Genomic DNA, 19,935 nt, shown 5'->3' with positions numbered 1-19,935 from the left:
CCCCGCAGCACTGCCCCACAGAACAGTTGGTATGATGATGAGTGTCGTGAGACACGAGCACAGCTACAATGTGAGATTGCCATTGGGACTCACACGCATAGACAGGCCACGATCTTTCGGCGCCTTATGTGGAGGAAGAAACAAGCCTATCTGGCTAAGCTAGAGGAGGAGATCTACCAACTTTTCTTGGGGAAGGACAGTAAGAGGGCATGGAAGATGTTTCAAGAGTGACAGCCTGGTACTACGATTACTGCACCTGAGGCATGGTATACTTATGCTATGGAGCTATATGATGCACAAGGACAGCCCCCCACCCCCCCTCCACTGGGAGCTAGACTGGCTAGCAGCACCTTTTTTACTATGTGGATGGTGCTAGATGCGATAGACAAGTTACAGAATGGAAAGGCACAGGATCACGATGGGCTAGTTGGAGAGCACTTCTCATATACAAAAGACACTTTGGCTCCCCTCATCGTACACGTGTTTAATCGTGCCATTTGTGAGGGTTTCCCGACAACTTGGACAGAGCATATCATTGTACCACTCTTTAAGTGTGGGGACCCCATGGTACCAGGCAACTACAGTACGATCATGATTGGTCATTACTTGGCCAAATTATATGGCTCTATATTGGAGTCGGAGCTGAGCCGATGGGCAAAGAGGCATGGTCATCGAGCACATGGACAGGCTGGCTTCAGGAGAGGATTTACTACCTTGGATCACTTATTGAAGAGGGCAGGGCACAGAGAGAGACATATGGGGGATGGAGGCAAATGGAGAGACCACTGATTATGATGATTGCCCGCATGATTCGGAGCAAATCATCAGTACCACATGAGATTGTTCGGGCTGAGCTAGGTGCCACACCAGTAGTAACCAAGGCCCTATTCCAGGCAGTTACCTTTTTACAGCGACTATGGGAGCTCCCTCAACAGAGGTACTCCCAATTGGCATTGACCTCATCCATACAATTGGCAGAGGATGGAGATACTCATTGTTGGTACGCTCAGATGAGATTATGGTTTGACCTACATGGTTTGCGGATAGAGGCACTACCACCCTTTCAATACAGTCTGGATTGTCCATTTTTGGATCTCACCCACTCAGAGCAAAACCGCGTGATCAGGATGGATATCATCAGAGTGGACACAAAGAGGACATGGATTAGCCCCCTTGAGCCCTTAGGCACGAAAATGGCTCATTACAAGAGCCATTTTCTACACCTCTCACCAGATGATTTTATCACCCGCCCAACGTACATGGATATACACCTATCACATGGGATACATTGTGCCATTGGACAGATCCGGACCTCATCACACCAGCTGCGGATTGAGACGCATCAGATCTTGGATGACTGCATTTGTCAGCTATGCTACCAGGAGGAGAGACAGAGGAACACTACATTTGCCGATATACAGTCTATTATGAGATCCGAGGGAGATATCACTGCCTCTTCCAAGAGGGTTTTGGGCCGTTACGCAGGGTCATGGAGTTTGAGGATCAAAGATGCCTGGGATTGTTTCTACTTGAGCTCAGGAGACACAGAGAGACCCTCTTGGCAGACAGGAGGCCGAGCCATGATATACCTAGACAAAGGACCCTGACAAATTTCTTCGGCACCAGCACCAGCAACCCAGCCCACACACCTCCTGATACCTCCTCCATTGGGCCATCAGGGCGCCGACCACGCTCCTAGGGAGTCACCACTGATAGAGCAGTTATCTTATGCCGTGCTCGTCGGCCACGCCCACCAGGATCCCGACCACGGCATCCTCACCATCACCAGATCAGAGCCATTATTGCTTGGCATCGGAGGCGCCTACCTCGCTTCTACGACCTCTCCATTCTAGACAGCCCCATGGCGGAAAAACTTGATCTAAGGAGAGGGCAACACTTACATGGATCTACCTGATATACATTTTTCAGTATTTTCTACTCAGTATCATCTTGGAGTCTTACAGTTTTGTTCTTATAACTGTAGGACAATTAGTTTATTGTACTTTTTAGTCTCATTTAGTTGTTCTCTTTGATGAGACACCAACTTCAGATGTACTCTCAGTTTTGGTCTCATAGGCCATTATGGCCTCTTAGAGACGTTAATATATCATTTCATTTCATTTCATAGGCACTTACCTCGCTTCTACGACCTCTCCTATACATTTTCCAGTATTTTCCAGTATTTTCTACTCAGTATCATCTCGGAGTCTTGCAGTTCTGTTCTTATAACTGTAGGACAATCAATTTATTGTACTTTTTAGTCTTGTTCTCTTTGATGAGACACCAACTTCAGATGTACTCTCAGTTTTGGTCTCATAGGCCATTATGGCCTCTTAGAGACGTTAATATATCATTTCATTTCTCTCTCTCTCTCTCGGCTGCTTTGTATGTGCCGACCTCCTCCTCTCTACCTGTTGCTCTACCGTGCGCAACAAGATAGGTTTCACTCTTGCAGCCACACCAAGCGCCTACAGCCACCACCTATGCAACATCTGCAGCCATGCATGCTTTCCCATAGACAATCCCTATGGGCATGACCCATAGCCACATACAAGTATGCGAAAACGCACTGCTACCACAGGGAAACCTGGTGCAACAAATTCCTACAACACCCGGCAAAAAGGAAATACTCATGACATTAGGGTTTCTGAGTTTTGGGGTTTCTGGGACAGCATACCCTCTTGCACATGCATATCTACTTTCTGTTTCAATCTCTCTTGCAGAATCCAGCTGAAACCTATCTTGCTAACATACCAAGAAAAGCATCTACTTCTTTGCAAGATCAAACACAGATTCACTGACTGGGAAGGTGACTTGACAACACATGCAAGACACACAAACCTTGTAGTTTTCTCGCTTCCGTGATCAGGAAGGCTCTGATACAAATGGTAAGACTCCTCCCGAAGGATCACCTCATACACAAGCTAAACACACAAGATTAGAACAACATAGAGGGGTGCATGCAAACTCACCTCCCAACCGTAGATTCCATCCGAATCTCCCTCTAGCCAAGGACTAAGGTTCCACTCCCCACAATCCAAAGGCAGTTAGCCCTGGCATTGCATACCCATCAGAGCCTATCCTAAGGGACCCTCAGCGGGAGTAAGACTACTATGGTCCAGGCACATACCAACTGTCAAGTATAGCAATCTATGAACTCAATAACCCATAAGTCACTTATAGAGTGACTATTGCCGCCATAAATAACCATCCAATCATAAATGGCCAATAGCCATGGATTACCAATAGTAATGAAACCTAGCCACCTGCAGCCTTCCCCTTAATCTCAGGGCTCCCCAACCCTACCCAAATTAGGACTTAATCCCGAGGATTAGGACCTATCCCAAGGATTAGTGTTGGATACATAACAGTAAGGGTGGAGACTAGGAGAATAGAGGGCATCCCAAGGGAGGGAAGGATCTGTAGAGTCTACTCTCTAGAGGTTGAGACGGAGGAGCACCAACTCTTCAAATGCCCAGTGTACTATGAAATAGGAGAGAGATTCCACTGCCTATTCAGAGATGGATTTGGCCCATTGTCTAGAATCATTGACATTCCAGACCAGCACTGCTTAGGAGTCTACCTGATCAAGCTACACTAAAAGAGAGATCTCCTCTGTAGAGAGTCCTTGACCGAGGTACCAGATACCTCATGGCCCCCCTTCACTGGGCAACCACGATGGTCCTCAAACTTGGATAATACTATCAGAGACAGACCAGGCAGCGCGCACTGGCAGGGCAACAGAGCCACTCCACCTTCCTAGTGTCACATTAGAGAGAGCACTCGAGTTACAACGAGCCTGACATGTAATTCTCACAGGGCTCTTGAGAGCAATATGAGTAGTAAATGCAGCACCTATACAGTGACTCCCCTCTACTAGACAGAACCATGTACTTGTGATATGTAATGTGATCATTCCACATGCTTCATCCATCATAGGGATACTTTGTAACTCTCTCACTCATATGGTTGTTTATGTAGATAGCTTGTTTGTCTTTTTTTCCATGATCCAGTTACTTCATGAACTCTATCATTATATTTTTGGTCTCACAGACCATTTGGTCTCTTTTGTGGATGTTAAAATACTTTTATTTCTTTCTTTCTCTCCCATATATCATCAAAGTTTCAAAACCCAAGGAATGCCTGTTGGAAACCCTTCTCTTGATTCAAATTGTAAAGAATCAAACTTAAAAGGCTTACTGTGACATGCGCGTCAAGTATTGTGTACAACAGTTTTCCTGATTGTGGACCGAAGGCTCTTATCCTTCCATCACTCCAACCGCTAATGATAGATTTTCCATCTGGCATAAAGGCTATGCAAAGGCAAGTTTGATTTGGAACCTGCAAACCAAAAACAAGCCTCAGATATCGGTTTTTTTTTAATTTAGAATCACAAATCATAATATTAAGAGTAACACATGAGGCATCATCAAAACAAATATATTGATCAATGGAGAAAGAAAGTTTTGGATGTAGTCACAAGAGCAAGTGTAAAAAATTGGATAATCGAGCAAGCATGCATGCATGCACATGCACACGTGCATGCTTGTCAAAATACATATGAACATACGCATGTGCATGCTTGTCAAAATAATATGGAGATCAATGGAGAGAAAGCAATACCCAAAAAAAAAAAGTACAAGAAAAATTGTATAGTCAAGCAAGCACGCATGCACGTGCATGCTTTCCCACACACATTGTGAGAATGTACACACACACACACACCCCACACCCCACCAAACACACCTTTTAAGATCAATATAAAACTGCCCTAGAGAAATAGCTCCCAGCTTTAACTTTACCTAAGAACCTAATCAATTTCATACATAGGCACCTAAAAATATGCAAGCCCATGGGAGGCAAACAGCATCACAGAACAGCTTATCCCAAACAAAGTAATATTTGCCTGTATATAAGCCCTGGGCACTTATCTATCTAGCTATATGAAAGCTGCCAGAGCCAGCTCTAGCTTGTACCTTCTGTATATCTGCCTCAAATCAAATTTGGTATGAAAGCTTCCTGTTTCCCTTGATCAATCTATCTTCCTCTCTTAAAAGGTCTCCCAACTTGTGCACCTTTTCTTTCTTGTTTCCTTTCCTGGAACTTTCCTGCCTGTTCACTTTTGCTTTTCATTTTCCCATGCCTCAGCCTGTCTTGTTGCCATACAGTGACACATTGATAAGTGACGTGACTTTAAGCATGCCATGCATTCACTGACTATATAATAACCTCATTTCATATAGGAACTTGGATAGAAATGTGCCCACATCGCCTTCTGGATACAGGTGCACCTCCAGCAGACAATTAGTGCATGGCAGGAGACTTCAACATGCTTGAGGACCCAAAGGACCACCAGGATGGCAACCCAGATCCTACCATTTCAGGGCCCCAGTGCTTCGCCTTGGAGGAGCTTACTTTCCACATCAAAGGCCAGGACACCTGACACCTCCTGGAGTTTGATCAGATGCCCACCAATAGCCTCGCCTTCTTCCAATTTGACCGCTGACTGGACAGCCCTACCTTGTCCCACTTGGATGGCTTTTATGTGGATGAGTGGGGATGCGATAGAGGCAGCATGGCAGGCATCCTTGCCCGGCATCACTTCCTCCAACTATGCCCCAGTGATTCTTCACTTGGCTGACCCTTGGCATCAGGACCGCCAACAGTCAATGTGGATTCCGGACCTCCTCCTTCAAGGACTCCACCATAGTCAGGCAGATTGAGAAGATCTGGGCCACCTATTCCTTCCCCCCCAAGGGTGCCACAAAGAGCCTGGACCACGCCCTTCAAGGCATCAGCCACTTCCTCCACACAACAGCCCAAAAGTGGCTCAGCATTGTAGGAGAGTGAGAGAGGCCTCTGCCGTGGCCTTGCCTCCCTTGAGGGCATTCAGGAGCAGACCCCAGATAGCCCGTGGGTAGGAGTGCATCTTGAGACAGCCCACACCACCCTTGCATCCCTGGAAGAGCAGAGAATGGAGTACTAATATCTTGCCCGTGCCTCATTCTGGTCTCAACAGGGGGACAGAGTCTCCCAGGATTTCTTCACCACCATTGGAGATCGATCTTTGAGGTGGCCTGATGGATAGATCCCCATCCCCACCCCACCCCCCCCCCACCCCCCCGAGATTCGGGATGTCGCCTCAAAGTTCTACCACAACCTGCTCTCCTTCTGAGCCAAACTCTCCCCAATGTGAGGAGGCCCATGAGAGGCTCTGGCACCACATCCAGCCTTGCATTTCAGATTCCCTTCAGACTTCGCTTGATCTCCCTTTCTCCACAAATGAGCTCCTGCAGGCCCTCTATTATTGTAATATGGTGTGCATTGAGCAAAATGGTGCTCGAAATGGACTTGATGTGTCTAGGTTGGCTAGACACATGTGTTGAACACTCCAATTTGCATCGAGGGTGGGGGTGAGAGATGAGTTGGTCAAATTAGTTGGATTAGTTCACACACCGAGAAGGGGTGTTGAAATGTGCAATGTAAACTAAAGCTTGGGTTATTTGGTTGAGTGTGTGCACGCACCCTAAAGGTGCAAGATATTGTGGAAAGATAAGAATGCCACATAAAATGTGTGAATGGTGAGAGCCATATAAAAGAATGTGGAAAAGGAGTTGTCACATGGCATGATGATGTGTAAAGGAAATTGGGTCAATGGCTATCTATATTAGAAGCCTAATTGGGTCAATGGCTATCTATATTAGAAGCCTTTCTTTGTATGGATACAACATATGCAAGAGTATTGTTGAGTGTGCTACTCTCTCTCTCTCTCTCTCATAGCGTACCCTCCCCTCACTATATTCCAGTCCCAGTTTCATTTTCTAGGTGCCAGTAGTATCATCTTTATTTTTCATTTTCTGGGTTTTTTTATCCAGACATTGTATCAGATCCACCATGATGTAACTTTTGGTCTCATAGGTCATTATGGCCTTTTGAAGACGTTAATATAACATTTCATTTCATTTCATTTCATTTCTCATGGAGTTCTTGGTGTGGTTCAACCCCCTTAATCTTATGCTTAACCTCTCTCTCTCTCTCTCTCTCATGGAGTTCTTGGTGTGGTTCAACCCCCTTAATCTTATGCTTAATCTTGTGTCTATCACCATGATCAATCCCATATTAGGATTTTCAACAAAAACAGCAGATCGCCTCCCTTCTCCAAAGCAATCGATGAAACTCCGATTGCTTTGGAGAAGGGAGGCGATCATGTGGTATATCACCTATTGTTGGGCCATCCATCCCTCCTGCATTAGCCAGGTGCAGTGGCTGACCTGGAACTTTCTCTGGTCAAGAGGAGACGGCAAGCCCACAACGGCCAAGGTGGCCTGGCGCGTACTTGTTTAGCACGAGAGAGCAGGGCCAGCCTTGACATCACAGGCCCAACAATCTAGAGCAGAGCCCTTCTGGGCAAGCTGATAGTTCACGGTCTCCAACCTGGGGCAGAGACGTGGAAGGACATTCTCTTGGGCTTTGACCCCCATTCTTGGGTGGTGATAATGGCTTTGGAAGAACAACCCTTGGTACATATTCAATGGGACCCTGGCAAGTGGAGCTAACACGACGACCACACGACCCCACCGCCTCTCCAAACAACCCCCACATTACCTTCTTCGTAGAGTACTCAGCCCGCTTGAGACAAAGGACCCTTCTGCAGCAGATCGACAGCAGCCCCACCGCCTCCCGTCACTGGCAAGCTCACGGGATCCTGACCACATTCCAAGAGGATTTCCGGTAGTGCCTCTGGCACAACTTCCGCCCCCCACAAGGTTTCCTACTTCCTGTGGTTGCTGGCTCACCGGAGCCTTGCAATGGGCAGGTGGCTCGGGATCTCGTTGACGGCCAGCAGTGTGTCGTAGATGCAACAGCCCTGATGAATCACAATGACATTGTCTTTGGGATTTCCCGAAGGCCCAGCAGGTCTCATGGTGCTTTACCTCCGACCCACCACCGCCCACACTGTTACTTTTTTTTTTTTTTGGGGGGGGGGGGGGGGGGGCACGCAGGTTGCCAGGTAGGAGGCGGAGGCTGGCCCAGCACTATTCTATGAGGATGACAGAGAAAGCTCAGCCCTCGTGCTCTCGCACCACTACATTTCAATGGTGTCGAGGGGCCACAACCCCCATGCGACATTGGACCCCACAAACTGGCACATGCCAAGGCTAGGAGCTCATTTGCAGCTTGGCGGCTTGGCACATTTGGCGAGCGTTCTGCAGTGAGACCGTTGGAGATGAGCACACTCCCCCTGCAGAGACCATTCGCACTAACTGGCTGGATCTCATTCACCCCTTGCGGGGACACCTGATGCGCCTGGCTGAGAACTCAGACCACATGCAGAGAGAGTGGGCTGCTTTCTATCACACCTGGAGCACCAGACCCCCCTTCTCCAAAGAGAAGGGCACAGTCACATGGCATTACAGGCCACTGGTTTGGCTTCCCTACCCCCCCCCCCTCCCCGCCAATCCCATGATGTAGCCTCCTTTTGAGAATGGCCAGCTAGGGAGGGAGCCCCCCAGGGTCACCCAAAACATGCACCATAGTCTCTCTCAAAAACTTCAATTTGAGCAAAGAAGCTTGCTTTCTTGGTCTTTTATATGAGTTCATTTAGCCCATTCCAAATCCAAAGACCTAGTGGCTAGTTGCTTCCTGTATGTAGCTTTGCATGTAAACTCAAATAGAAACCTTCTGATCTGAACTCTAAAAGACACATTGCATAAGATGAAGCACTGGCAGCATGACATCCTGTAAACACTATACTACTGTCTTGAGAGGTTTGCCTAACAATACACAAAAGGCGTTTCCTGAAGACCATTTTAGGAAAACCTTAAAGAAGTGTATTTACACAAGGCATTTTCTTTCATTCCTTTTGTTAAATTAAGAGTTGAATTATATCCTCAGAATTATTATTTTTTTGTTTTTTGTGGAGCCGGAAACCTGGATACGTAGTAGCTCATGGCCTTCAGACAGGTGCCATAGACGAATGTCCTCATGTGAGCAAGTGGCAAAGACTTCACTATAGCCGGAAGGGAATGCAATATCATAGATCTTATCATAGTGACAAGTGTGAATGATTTGTACTTGCATTGTGTTTCTCTTAGCATCATACCTGTGGTCCATTAAAATTCATAAACTCAAATCATTTCCAAATAAATTAAAATTTCTTGATTTTGTCAATATAGAAAGGAAATATTGTTTCAAATTCTCTAGAGCAGAAAAATCAACGCAGACAGTTCAAAGGTGTAATCATGATAAGGCCGGGCAGGTCCTTGCTAAAAATTAAAATGGCTATCACACCACACTGCACAGAAGGGGGGGGCGACATATGCATGTAGTATAAATGTGTGTGTGTGTGTGTGTGTAATCACTACCAAAAGAAAAGGGTGTGACGTTTATAAACATATATATATATATTAAATGTGTGTGTGTGTGTGTGTGACCCACCACCAAAAGAAAAGGGTGTGATGTTGATGTATACATATTGTAGCTCTTACCTTACAAAATACATATTACACATGGATGTGCCTGCATAGAAATCAAAAGACTCTGATTTCAAGCTGTTGGATACTGAGACTATAGACGTCACTCCGCCTTCCAATTTGGTGGAGCAAACACACTTCAAACTCTCTGCCTTCACAAGTGCAATGGTTCCATCTCTGCCACCTGCCAGGAGATCTCCACTAGGAGTCACTGCACAGTATAATATCCCCATTTCAATCTTGTTTTTTGGCCCACCATGGCGAAATACCTTCGGTCCAAGACTAACCTGTTTAACACACTTGATCTCATCAGCTCATAAAGAATGATGGAAAAAACTGGATAGTTCTAATTGCTTCCCCTAAAAGAGTATTACTTTATCCTGAAGACGTGCCAAAAGCTAAAGCGAGCTAAGAGGAAAGACAAAGAAACCCATGTGCGGCTGCTTCTTGGATGGAGTGCATGTACACCTGTAATGCGGTGGATTAGAGAGCCCTTAATCTTGACACTTTATCACAATTAATAACATCAGACGATGCATAACCACAATTCACACCATAGAGTATAAAGATGAAACACCGTACACCTCACTAGGGCTGGAACGGGCTGACCCCCCCCCTTATTAAAGATCTTTGTGTGAGTGCCACAAGCACCAGATTTCCAAGCATAAATAATCAAAACAAAGCGATACAGTGCCACTGCCCAAGCCCAACGCAAGGGGAGAATTCCAGTTTTTGCCTCCCACTCAAGCCACCAAGGAAGAATGAAGGCACCACCACCCAAGTCCACCACAAGGGGAGAAGCCTGTATGCTACTCAAGCCACTAACCAAGAGTAGAGGCACCACCAGGCTCCTTCAGCAACAAGATCTTGAACTTCCCAGCACCCGGTCACTCTCCAATGACGAATCTTGACAGGATCACCAAGCATGAGGTCTTCACATGCACTAAATGGCTGTCCACACAGCAGCTTGAGCACGAAAAACAGGTTCAGCCCCTGTAGAGGGTCACCCAGCAGCAGGTACACCTCCCGGTAGTAGGTATAGGTGGCAAATGGCGCCCAGCAGATTTAGATGCCATACAGCATGACCAGCAGCATTTGCACCGAGGCCAAGTGAGGGTGGAGCATTATGGGTTGAAGAAGACCAAGTTCATCGCAGCACATGATTCACATCTAGCTTGCTTTGCCCTTACAGTTCATGGGTGACTGTGAGCTTTAAGGGCTCCCTTGTTCGGATCTTCAACCCTCTGGATGGGACTACGCTGCGAGAGGTTAGAAGTGGGGCAGACAGGGCAGAGATTAAAAACATTGCATTTTCCTCTACTGCACAAAGGCTTGCCTTGTCAAGTAATAAGGGACCATGCATGTATTTACTTTGAGGGGTCCTACAATCAATGACAAGTTGAGGCTCAGTGGTTCTGGATCATCACTAGGTTCTGGCAATGGAAGTGGAAATGGTAGCAATAGCCCACCTGGCAGTGGCTCCAGCTGTGTCTATTTTTGGCAGAAATCCAAACTCTACCTTATCCTTCATGAAAGGTATGCAAGTGAGCGGGTACAAGTTTCCGGCGCAGACTGGAAACATTTTGGCAGCAACACAGCTCACCTGCAGTATCCACGACATAGTCGACACCTTTGGTTACCTTTGGATGGACTTTGTGGCTTCGGAATTGCCGTTGCTCTTTGATTGCTGCAAATTTACTCCAAAAGAACCTTCGCCTGCCCCCCCCCCTCCCTCCTTTTTCTTGCTTCCGCCCCCTGGGGGTTTTGTTTTCCTTTTTTGCTCCATATTCCGCCTCTCTGTGTGCAACTCGGTTCCAGCAGGATCCCGCCTTCGCCGCAGCTTCAGACTCTGATGGAGGCTCCTCCCGCCCCGCCTCAGAGGGACTCATCCGCAGCCCCCTCGCCCGCCCCTGAGGACACCCCCATCAGGCTTTCTCTTTCGCCAGAAGAGGAAGCGAGCCTCACCGCAGAGGTGGAACGCCTCCAGGCTCATTCCACCATCTGCCGTATAGTCGGCACTCGCCCCAGCAGAGGGGAGATCAGGGATCTTCTTCAGGCCCGCCTTCTTGCAGATGTGGGCAAGATCCTGGATGTACAGCTCCTGGGCCGGGGACATTATCAGATCGAGTTCGAGGCCGCCCAGAGCGTTGCCAAGGTCCTTGCCATGAGTCCCCTTGACATCAGGGGTGCTCGGGCTTTCTTCAGACCTTGGCAGCATGGATTTGACCCAGCAGCAGCGGCGGCGGAGCAGGGAGAGCGCCTCTTCCATGTTACAGTTTGCTTCCCTGGACTCCGCCGGGAGTATCCTCCGTTCCTCTCCAGGCTCGGAGCATTGGTGGGCTCGGTACTAGCGACTGGCCCCTCAGCAGCCTCAGTGGTGGCCAGAGCAGCTGGGCTACCTTCGGTCAGAGTGTTGGTGTCTGACATCTCCTCCCTTCCTAAGGTCATTCAGCTACCTAGGATAGGGGGGGGATGGATAGATCAGAGAGTGGAGTTCTCGGGACTCCCGAATCAGTGCTTCATTTGCAGGCAGGTCGGTCATCTGGCCAAGGCCTGCCCTCGCAGGAGACCCCGACCCTCACCACAGCAGCAGGCTACTGATGGCCCGCCCACAGATTCGGCTCGGCAGGCTGCCTCCGGGACACCTGCTCAGGCCACAGAGACCTCGGAGTGGCAGCCTGGACAGGGGCGCCGCCAAGGGAGACAGCCACAGCAGCACGCCCAGAGACCGCTGCAACAGCAGCCACAGTCTCAGCCTCACTGGGTTCCCGTGAGGAACAGCTTTTCTCCCCTCTAGGAGGAGACCCCCGCGGCGACGACTGAGGACCAAGAGATGCCAGCACCCCCTCCTTCACCCCCCCCACCCCTGTCCCCTCCCACCGCCTCGCTTCCACCATCGGCTCCTCCCGTCTCCGCTCCGGTTTCGGCAACGGCTCCCTCTCCACCCCCCTCGCCTCCCCCTCCTCCCCCTCCACCCGCCTCACCTTCCCTGGAGGCCCTGGCAGTTCCCTGGCGCTCACCTGCAGTCCGGAGAGCGCTGAGCACTGACCTCGCTCGAGCATCCTATGCCGATTAGGGCTTCACGGATTTCATCTATCCGCAGTCGGCTGAGTCGCCTTGGCATTAGACAGCACTCGGAGGCTTTTGATTATACCTTCACACGGCTTTTTGGAGCAGAGGGCCCCCATGAGCCAGCACCCATCCGAGTTCATGTAGTGATACCTCCGGCCGGCACTAGACTCAGCGGTGGCCTTCTCGTTCCCTCTATGTGGCCCTTGCGACCGGGAGTGGACTCTAGAGCTCGCTCTCAGCACTTTGAAGACTCAGGCAGTTGAGTTTTCTCATCACATGAGCGATCTGGAGGTGACAGATGCGATAGGCCGACTTTGGGAGTTGGCTCATTTTTTCTTGGATCCCGGGAGTGGATACCTGAGGGATTCGGCATTTGGTCGTGCGCATAGTGGCAGACTTAGCACACGTGTGTATACACGAGGTTGCTCTGTCAGAGCGGGAGGCAGTCGCCATGGGCCACAGCCACTGGCGCGTGATCCGGGATTCTTGCAGTACACCGGGTGGGCAGATTCGCAGCCGCTCGGATGGGGACTACTCTCCATCCAAGCCGCTTGCGAAGGCCCGCCGTACGGCTGAGACAGCATCCACCTCAGCAGGGCATCCATGAGGATCATCTCATGGGATGTACAGGGCCTTGGCGGAGCACACTTTATACGCTATCATGGTTGCTTGAGGCAAGAGCTTCAGAGATGCCTGGTTGGTGGCAGCATTGATATTTTGATGATGCAGGAGCACCACTTGGGTGAGAGCAGGATCCGGAGATATGGTTCGGTGATGCCTGGTAGATGGGACACTTTTTGGTCTGCAGGGTTTGGTCCTTGGGTGGACAGGGAGGAGTATGCATCGTCATTGCAGATGTATGGCGGCAGGCCATTGTGGATCGAGGGATCATTGTGCCTGGTAGAGCACAGTATGTCATTCTGAGGATGCATGATGAGCTATTGGGTGTGCTCAACGTCTATGCGCCCAATCATGCTAGTGCCAGAGCAGAGTTTTGGACCCTGGTTACGGATGCATTGCCAGAGGCCGCACATTGGTGTGTCGGGGGAGACTTCAACGTGCTTGAGGACCCGGCAGATAGGGCGGGAGGCAGTCATGTTACAGTGCACGGCACGGAGCTTGCAGCTTGGGACCGGTTTTGCATGTCACTGAGGATCACTGATGCATGGCAGCATGGGGCTTTCTCCCGGTCTCAGGACAGTCTTAGTTTCTCTCGGTCGGATCGCCGGCAGGGAGGGACTAATCTATCACGGATTGATCGCTTTTATGTGGGCGACTGGTTAGGGGAGCGAGGGGACTCCGTCGGCATTCTCGCTGGCACCTCATTTTCAGATCATGCGCCACTTATATTGACATTGGAGGAGGGGACACGGGAGCCCAGCTTGCAGTTGAGGATCCCAGAGAGGGTACTTACAGATCCCAGTCTCGCTGAGGACATTGAGAGGATCTGGCATGATAGTCAGTGCTCTGACCAGGATGCAGCGGGCCAGTGTGCCCAGGGACTCACCGATCTTAGCTCTTTTCTACACGCTGCAGCTTTGACACGGCTGGGAGAGATTCGTGAGCGGGAGCATCGGCTGAGACGCAGCCTTGCTTCGCTACAGCGCCTTCAGGAGCAGCAGCCTGCATGTGAGTGGGTGGCGTCCCAGCTGAGCCAGGCACGCCAGGAGGTTAGAGTGGTAGAGGAGCAGAGACATGAGTTTTACTATCGTCGTCAGGCCTCTCAGTGGACGCAGCTTGGTGATAGAGTGACTGGAGAGTTTTTTGAGATCACTGGACCCCGTCATGCGCGAGCAGGAGTCCGCCAGCTTGGTAGACCGGATGGATCAGTAGCTACTGAGCTCGGGGAGATCAGAGCCATTGCCACTGCATTTTATAGAGACCTGCTTTCAGCGGAGCCAGCCACTGAGGATCGAGATGTTTGCAGACAGACTGTGTGGGCCCATGTGCAGAGGAGGGTCACAGACCGTATGCGTACAGTTCTAGGTGCGCCTCTGTCAGAGATTGAGCTTGCCGAGGCCTTGAGGGTCCTGCCGCAACATAGTTGCCCAGGGGAGGACGGACTGACGCCGGTCTTTTTTATGCGCTATTGGGACCTTTTGGGGCCAGGCCTCCGCAGGGGCTTTCAGCATGTTTTGGACACTGGGGTGATGCCGCAGAGCTTTTCAGAGGGCTTGATCTATCTTATCCCCAAGGGGGAGGGAGTATCAGATGATATTCGGCATTGGAGGCCTATTACGATCCTCAATACTGTCTACAAGGTCTTAGCAAAGGCCTTGAGTTTGAGGATCCAGCCCTTCCTGGGGGAGTTCATTCATGCTACTCAGACAGGATTTGTCAAGGAGCGCAGTATCCTTGACAACATCTTTACTTTCTGGGAGGCGACGGCCCGAGCTAGATTTCTTGGCGAGGACTTGGTCGTGATGCTTCTCGATTTTGAGAAGACATACGATAGAGTTGATTGGGGTTTCTTAGAGGGCACTATGCTTCGCCTAGGCTTTGAGCTAGGATGGATCAGAGGGGTGGCGGCTTTGTATTCCACAGTTCGCAGCCAGGTGTGCTGATTGCAGGAGGACGCGGGCCGAGTTTTGAGTTGACCAGATCAGTCCGTCAGGGGTGTCCCCTTGCCCCTTTTCTTTTTCTCTTCTTTGCGGAGGCCATGAGCATGTATTTGACGGCAGAGGAGGTTGGTTTGAGAGGACTTCAGCTCCCAGTCCGGGGGGAGGACCTGCTTGATGCTGAGTTTGCAGACGACACGGGCTTATTTTTGCATGGCCAAGAGGCCAATCTTCTTCGGACAGAGCAGTCGCTCCAGGTTTTTAGTGCAGCTTCGGGAGCATTGATCAATTCGCGCAAGACAGTGGCCTTTTGGATCTGTAGTGCTCCCACTCCGGCATGGAGCCCGGACCCTGGTTTTAGATGGATTCCTCTAGGCACAGCAGTGCGGTATTTGGGATGCCAGATTGGCCTAGATTTGTCACCTGAGCAGCAGATTGCCCCGCTTCTTCTGAGCATTCGGAAGAAGCTTTTGTATTGGAGTACAGCTCGACTATCCTTGGCTGGGAGGGTGGTGGTGGCAAATCAGGTGCTGTTAGCGACCATGTGGTACATTACGTCTTGCTTGATTTTCTCGAGCTCTTGCATCAGCCAGGTACAGAGGCTGATCAGGAACTTTCTGTGGTCTAGGCGGGACGGTCAGCCAGCTCGGGCAAAGGTTGCATGGGCAGTTATTACACTTCCGCTGGCTCAGGGAGGTTTGGGCATTATAGATCCAGTCGATCAGAGCAGAGCCTTATTGGGGAAGCTTATTGTTCGGGGGTTGCTTCCAGGCGTTGAGCCTTGGAAAGAGCTCCTCTTGCAGCGGCTGCAGGCTCGGGCGCCCCCAGCAGGGGGTACTTGGGCACCAGAGATTCGTTGGATCTTCATAGAGATGAGGAGGACAGGCCTCAGTAGAGGATGGGAGGACAGATTTGCTTTGAGTATCCTGAGAGCTTGGGAGCTGCTAAGACCAGGGCGCTCTCAGCGACCTCCTTCTTGTGTTGAAGAGCGGGCCAGACAGCTCTGGAGCCCAGCGGTTCGCACGGAGCAGGGTCATATGCTGGGTTCTCGGCCTCGTCTAGCCTGGGGACCTTTAGCGGCAGGCCCAGCTCGTAGTTTTGGAGACTGGCAGGCCTTCTGCAGTCTCCCAGAGGAGATCCAGGTGGAGAGGCTGAGTCACTTCAGAGGGGGGTTGATTATGAGGGATGATATTCAGGAGGCACTCACAGAGGAGTGGTTCACGCCTCTCGGGCCAGTGGCCCCATGGTGGATGGGAGCCTTTACACAGTTGGAGATCCTGATTGTAGTCAGAGCTTGCACTGAGGATGGCAGTTGCCTCTACTATGAGATTCAGGATGAGGGCAGACTCCAGAGAGTGGAGGTGGAGTCGCCTTTGGTTGCAGAGTGCACTTTCAGAGGATTCGGGTAGTGGCCGCCGCTTCTCGAAAGTGGCATATTGACCCCGGCCCTGCAGATGTGCTCCCGGATTGGCGCATATGGGCATATGCAGCGCGCTCCTTGGCTCGGCTACAGTGGGACCCCGGGGAGTACGAGTGGCATGATCCTTATGCATCCCTTGAGGCCACAGAGATTACCTTTTTCCAGTATACTGTTCGGCTGGGGCGGCATATTTTGACGGCGAGGAGGACGGTCTCTCCAGCGGCAGCGGGGCATTGGCGGCTACAGGGACTCTCACAGGAGTTCCTGGAGGATTTTTGGGCTCGGCTCTGGGCTAGTCGACAGGCCCACAGGATCTCGACTTTTCAGTGGCTGGTCGCCCACAGGGGCTCAGCAGTTGGCACTTGGCTTGTTTATAGCGGTCTTCCGGCGTCCTGCATCCAATGCGGCCACCCTATGGAGACACAGAGACATTGCCTTTGGGATTGCCCTCAGGCGCAGCAGATTTGGCTGCGGATGCTGCGGATTCTGGCTCCCCTCTCTCCAGAGGGTATGTTTACGTGGGGTGCCGCTGCTTGGTCGACCTCGTCAGGGCCTGCGATGGGCTATGAGATGGAGCAGGGTAGTCAGGCCATCAGATTTATTAGGGGCCAGCCTCGCCTTGTTCCGGCACCGGATTTCTCGTCCGCCAGCTGGACACAGGAGAGGGATTTACGATGGGAGCTCCTCAGCAGCCTCACCATCTGGTTCACCTGGAGGGCCCGGTGCTTCACGGCCTTTGAGGGGAGATTGGAGCCACCAGCAGAGACTGTACGGGGGATTTGGCAGGAGTTGATCCACACCCTGCGAGGACAGTACGACCGCATCCGCCGGGGAGACTCGGATGAGGCGATCTTGCGGCGCCAGGCCTTTCACACCACTTGGCACTGTGGCCCCTTCTACACCTTACACACGGGACCCCCCCGTTGGCACTATAGGCCACCTGTTTGGCTCTTCCCCCCCCCTATTGTATGATTTAGCCTCTTAGTCTTTTGTGCTGATGCTTGTATTTTGCAGCACCTAGGGAGAGTCTCCCGGGCTGCCATGCTGTATTCACTGCTCTTTTTCTCTTATGAGCAGGAGAGATTTTTTGTAGCCCTACGGGCGTTTTTTATATAACTAATGAAAGGATCTTTTCTCGGAAAAAAAAAAAGAACCTGGAGATGCCAAGTTGGTATATTTCTTAAAGTTTTGTATCTTTTTGACGGTTTGTGCATGCCGACATTAGTTTCTGTGAGTTGGCATTGAAGATAGCAACCCCTGCGCTTCTGGCCTCTTTATTCTAATTGATAGTTTTGTCAATTAGTTTTATTTTTTGCAAACATCTTTCGCAAATAGTATGGCCGAGGAAATGTGCTTGTATGGGTCTAAATTATGGCCTAGGGAATGTACTTGCTTGGACCTAAGTAAGGTTGTTTTGCATGTGTTTGCAAGGTTTACCATAGACCAAAACAAACCTACTATTCTTGTTAGACAATGACGTGAAAGCATCTGTGGAAATTTAAACACTAAAGTGTTGTGATATTTAACAGTTGTGTTAATTGCTTGATCCGTAGAGATGCAAGCGCTCACCGTCTCACGCATGGTCCGTAGAAACAAGTGCTCTTTGCGTGGATTCTAACACACTAGTTGAGAGACATCTTTTGTTATAAAGTTGTCTGAATCGGATAGCTTCAAAGATTTGCAGTAATCTTAAGCTCAGGGATTTGGAGTAATCCCATGCTTAGTGTTAATGGATTAGTAGTGAACCCAAGCTAGAAATCAATATATTTCGAGTGCATAAAACCCAAGTATCAAGGACCTGGCCCCAACTGAGATCACATACCATGACTAACTATGGGCCTAGCCTTTCATAGGCTCCAAATGCACAGGTCATCCAGATTAATGCTGTCATCCAGTCCCTTTTTGTCCATGACTGATATACAAATGCTAAAAACCCTGAATGCTCATGTCGGCCAGCCTTGATGATACCCATATGTGAGCACCTACTGTCGCCCAGCTTCCTGAGGCTTGATACTAGTAGACTTGCTGCTTCTTCCTACCTGAGCCTGCTAGTGCCCTAACACTACCCTAAAACTGTTAGCTAAATGAAGGATTAGATCGGAGGTTGGCCATGTCCACGGCTGTGCACGTGACATTCCCTCCTACTAAACTTGATGATGGGTTAGAAACCTGTCATCCTTCCTCCCTGGACTACGGACTCTATACTTTGACTTCTGACACTTTGACTAAAAAAAAACCATGTCCTTCCTCTGATTCCACTCCACATCTAGTTAGAGAACTGTGCATATGTTCCACTTTGTCCCCATGCTTGCAATCCCTTTCCCGTAACACAGCTAGGGTCTCCTGCTCAGAATGATCATGCCTAATGCTCCACCTTTGGAACTAATCTGAGAGCCAATGGTGTGCTCAAAGTCAGGGGATGCTTTCCTTTCGCTTTGCCTGTTGCAAACCACCTCATTAATGTTACCCTGGCTTCATTTTCCCATGGATCTGTGCACCTTCTTGGGACAACTGAGTGCCTAGCTAGTTGAGCCTGAATGCTCTGATACCAATGTTGCACGCGCAGAAGCCTTGTTGTATTTGATCCGGCCCTAAGCCTATTTTTACAAGCACTCAATGCGCCTTCGAATCGTGATTCTCCTAGTCTTGTAATTCCGCAAGGAATTCATCCTCTTGATCCTAAGTCCACTACCTAGAGTTCTGAGGACGCTCGGGCTTCTTCTCACTGTCCTGAACAATCTCCAACAAACCCTTGTGGATAAACCAGATCTGCATTTGCAGCTTCCAATGGGCATAGTTGGGTCTGTTCAACTTGTCATCCTTGTTCGTACAAGGGGGAGCCATATCCACAGCAACAAAGAACACAAATTGCAACACTCCAAAACTCCTCTCAAGTGCTTTCCAACGAAGAAAGGCGCCAGGACCAAACAGCCCCCTCTCAAATCTGAGAGAGAAAGAGGCTGGACAGTAACAAAACAGTCCTAGAACCACCAGGAACCTCCTACCGGAAGGGCAGGGACTCGTGGAGGAAGAAGAAGATGTAGAGCCATTTGTCTAGCAACACCACATGCAAGAAAGCTCACCAACAACTGATGCCGGAGTGGAAAACGCAGCCACAACTCCTCAACTTGCCTGTGTGAAACAAAAAGCAGCCGGTAAGGCTCGCCAACAGCAAGAAGATGATGGCTGGACCAGAAAACGCAGCCAAGTCGTGAAACTGTCATGTGCACACCCCTACAGGATGCACAATGACACACTGGCATCATTTCACAACATCATAGGCATATAGCATACCATCATCATCATCAAGAAAGCATGTAGCAGATAAAAGCATGCACTAGTGATCTGGAGCATGGAAGGACATCATCATGGCCTTGGGGTAACCCTAGGGGCAGCACAATTCAGATAGAAG

The 19,935-nt window shown here is 49.9% G+C and overlaps 1 protein-coding gene across 2 annotated transcripts in view; it reads right to left on the bottom strand.

Moving 5' to 3' along the window:
- Positions 1-19,935, bottom strand: part of LOC147610014 (cilia- and flagella-associated protein 52-like) — a 116,265-nt gene that overhangs the window by 78,593 nt on the left and 17,737 nt on the right. For both annotated transcript variants that reach the window (XM_086787029.1, XM_086787028.1), the window contains exons 6-8: positions 9,489-9,760; positions 8,932-9,103; positions 4,201-4,341 (exon numbers count right to left, since the gene is read on the bottom strand). In XM_086787029.1, coding sequence (XP_086643155.1) covers positions 4,201-4,341; positions 8,932-9,103; positions 9,489-9,760 — 585 coding nt within the window. The remainder of the gene's footprint in view (positions 1-4,200; positions 4,342-8,931; positions 9,104-9,488; positions 9,761-19,935) is intronic.

Source organism: Cibotium barometz, chromosome 50 (genome assembly GCF_041138505.1).
Source record: "Cibotium barometz isolate CiBa-2024 chromosome 50, ASM4113850v1, whole genome shotgun sequence".
NCBI classification, from domain to species: domain Eukaryota; kingdom Viridiplantae; phylum Streptophyta; class Polypodiopsida; order Cyatheales; family Cibotiaceae; genus Cibotium; species Cibotium barometz.
The sequence above is the reverse complement of the archived record's forward strand: the minus strand, read 5'-3'. Positions and strand labels throughout refer to the sequence as shown.